Genomic DNA, 3,773 nt, shown 5'->3' with positions numbered 1-3,773 from the left:
CTCCTTCTTTAGTTACACAAATATCTATCACTGCACCTTCGTATGATCTTGAGGGATATCTATGTAAATTTTCAGTCGTGCACCTTGCGTGTGATGAAATCTTTTTCGGGAAATATGCCGTGCTTGTTCGAGAACATTCTAGAACTCTCGGAAGCGTTCGAGAAAGAGGAGGCGAATTGCATTTCAGTCAGTTCCAATTTCAACGTCTGAGTAATAAATAGTTCGCGCTGTTAATTGTAAATAAGCCGCGGAATTAAATTTACCTTACACTATCAAATTTTTTGTTCTCCTGAAAATGACCTTCAAACTTTCAATATCCTCATGAACCATCTCGATGTTTTCCATTTGTTTTTAAATTCTATTTTAAGTGCTCCTAATATACTTTAACGTTCCCATCACATTCGTATCCAACTCATTCTTTTCGATATCTTTCATCTTGAAACGTTTACAATGCAGTGCACTTTTTTACACTTTAGCGGAAAGGAAATCAGTCAACCGTGGAGTTCAACTATTAAAATAAATATTAAAATTAAAAAAAATAGCGTGGCCGTTTTTCGGGACAGAAAATAAAATGTTTTTGGCGTTTGGAAATACTATTAAAAATATTTAAAAACTATATATTGCCACCACACGTATTTTCCTGATTGAATGTAATCCCCAGATTGACTTTTCTGATTTACTTATTGCCTGACTTATTGTAATTAATGAAATTCATAATTGGAAAAACATGTTCAACTTGATGGATTTTTCATATCTATGCATGCGAACCCAACGGAAAATATTTGTGTTAAATTAGTAGGTATCATATACAGGGTGTAGTACCTAAGATCCTTCGGATCATAACTCATTTCCCATAAAAGATAACAAAAAAAGTCTTTTTGATTACCAGGGGCGTGTTGTATTCCAGTGGCGTATCAAACTTGCATTTTTTTAAAGGGAACACCCCATATTTTATTAGGTACTAATTTGGAGAGTAGGTACTTGAAAAGTACTTATTTTTTTATGTAACATGTTATACCCCTAACTTTAACGATTTCGCTGTTATAACCTTTTTTTGTCAAAATGTGACAGTTCTTCGAAATTTTTTTAGAGAAACTAAATCACGCAGGCGGCTAATTTTTGGACTGAGGCACAGGTTAAGACCTCTTCCACAATGACAATTTATTTTAGGTACTTTATCGAAAAAATAACATTTTTGATTGACCTTCGCTAACTGTCAAATTTTTTAAAATTTCAAATGGCACCCCCCTAAACAAAACTACAAATTTTCCACTGGTATAAACAAAACCATCTATCCCATAAGAAAATTTCAGAGAAAAACCAAGTCGAAACGCCAATTTGTAAAAACAAACGTTCGCTTTTCCGAGCCCAAGTGTGCCATGATAAAACAAAAGATGTGCAATTCTTACAATTAACAGTAAAGTGTCGGCTTATAATAATAATAAATCTGAGAATAAATCTTATTGAAACACTGAAGTGAAATAAACCTAAACGCAAAGAAAAAAACCTTCAAAACTACAATAATATTACAACAGCATGAACTTCAAAATTAAAAATAGCAAAATTAGTATGCCAAGCAGAATGACGAAGAGAAATCGAAAAGAAATCAATTTAATTAGGTAGTCACGCATCTATAAACAATTAGGTATATTATGTAATGGTAAGGGAAATTGGTTCAAAGTTTTGAAATCATGGCGAAATTATTTTCAAATCAAAATCGATGGTCTCCTTTTGCAAATTATTTTATCAATTTAAAAAGCTAGATAACCTTTGGCAAAAAAATTACTCATTACGTCATTGGAAGAGAATTGCAGATATTTGGAGATCACGTCGCCCCCGGCAATAATCGGTGCGATAACTCAATTTAGGAACTGCCAATTGTGACCAAAGAGAGTTGCCCGTTGCACTTGGGATTTCAATAAAAATTCTTGGTAATGATTATAAAAAATTAGTTTATTTTCAAATACTGGCAATGAACTTGGAAGTTCTTTGGATCTTCGAGAGGTCGCATTTACATTCACCAGCAAAGTGAGGACATTCACTAAATGTAAATAATGTGTGCATTTTAACAAATGTAAGAATATAAAAAAAGTTGTGCACAAACTTTTACTAAAGCCACCATGTCATTATGTAGGTACACATAAATAATAATTAAATCAAATATTTATCGATTTCCATCAGACACCTGTCAATTCATAGTGGTAGGTACTTAATAACTAAAGTAATGCACTAATATCATCACAGAAAGATAAATTTACGTACTATTGTCCTCTGTATAAACAAATATGACTAGAACCCTAAGTTTAAGTTTGTATTATCTACCACAAAATAAGTAGGAAATTAAACAATTTTCAAGCACAAAACAAAATACATAAATTCTTATATCGCAGACAATAATCACGAAGAATCAAATTCGGAATGTAGTATCCAAGTACTGAACTAGCATATTCCTGTAAAAGAAAATAACAAAACATATTTACACCATGCCAATATCAAGCTCATCAATCAAAATTTAACTCCACTTATGAACGCTAATATCATGTTAGTGCTGTTTAGATTTCAACAGGGAATAATCCTCTGGTGAAACTGTTTGATGTTGCTTTCGTCGAACACCACTCATATAAGTTTTGTAGAAAAATCTTGCGAATAACACAAAGTAGCTGAAGTACATCGCTAGAGAAAGTTTAATGTTAACATTAGACACTTTACATTCCCTATGATCATTTTTCAACTGCTGAGCCCAGATATTAACAAAACACCCCACGACCATTTGCAGCAATTGAAGTGATGTAATGAACATGGCGAATCGGCGAGGTGGGTTGTACCCCATCGCTCGTAAGGCATAATACGAATACATAACTGCGTGGACGTGGTAATTCATGACAATAAACCACCTAGCACTAGCGCACGTTTCGGTATAGGAAAACCACGAGTACAAAAGCACCGTAATATGATGGTACCAGTGTAAAAATATAAGCGGTTGTTTTCGAAGCACTACGAATATCGTATCACCCAATTCCGGTAACTTGCTTAGCACAAACATCCAAGTCCAGAAGCCGGAAACTCGGTCTTGAACGGCGAAGGAAGGCACGCATACGGAATGGTACAGACCGTGGTGTGTTAAAATGTGGATCAACTCCGGCCCCGTACGGATAGCACCCATTATACTAAATATTGCTAAAGACGTATTCCACAGCGAAAGCAGCCCTCGTAACTCGAAGCGTGCTCGGTTCTTCATCAGATGTTGTCCACCGAAAATAAAAATCATATAAAGCCCCACATAGTAAAATCCCATAGTCCAATTCTTGTTCATCCATCTTAAGGTCTCCTGATGAATGAAGTCGGATTCGAAATTGAAAATGTATGAATAATTAGGCGAAGTTACTTGAGTGTACTCCATATTCAAACTAAGTAGTAAACCGCAACACAATCACAACGAAATTTGTTCTACTTTTGCTGTTGGAATGTGGGGACTTCCAACCTTATATAAGGTTGCTGCTGCTAACGCATTTACCGGTAAATGTAAAGTACGCCCCTACACTCGCGGGTATAACTGAAACGCTTGCGCAGCATTGAAATTAATTACCCGCGTTTTACTAGCAAAGAGTGGGGATCCTAATTTCAAAATTTGGTATTATTCAAATTCCAAATCAATCACATCTTTTGAGGAGGCCTTCTCTTTTATTTGTACTGTGTCCACCGTGTACCTAATCCGCTTTATAAACGCGAGGCTCACATGAAAACAAATCTGATCAAAAGGAAATTGCGGTTGA

General features: G+C 35.0%; 1 protein-coding gene across 1 annotated transcript; it reads right to left on the bottom strand.

Annotated features, from left to right (window-relative positions):
- Nucleotides 1-1,932: 1,932 nt before the first annotated feature.
- LOC116172327 (elongation of very long chain fatty acids protein 6) lies at nt 1,933-3,560 on the bottom strand. Its single transcript, XM_031489519.1, has one exon. It carries the CDS (start codon nt 3,398-3,400, stop codon nt 2,543-2,545), a length of 858 nt encoding a protein of 285 aa, XP_031345379.1. The 5' UTR covers nt 3,401-3,560; the 3' UTR covers nt 1,933-2,542.
- Nucleotides 3,561-3,773: the final 213 nt, after the last annotated feature.

The sequence above is a fragment of the Photinus pyralis genome, unplaced genomic scaffold (assembly GCF_008802855.1).
Source record: "Photinus pyralis isolate 1611_PpyrPB1 unplaced genomic scaffold, Ppyr1.3 Ppyr1.4_LG5, whole genome shotgun sequence".
Taxonomy (NCBI): Eukaryota; Metazoa; Arthropoda; class Insecta; order Coleoptera; family Lampyridae; genus Photinus; species Photinus pyralis.
Note: the sequence above shows the minus strand (reverse complement) of the source record. Positions and strands in the feature narration are given on the sequence as shown.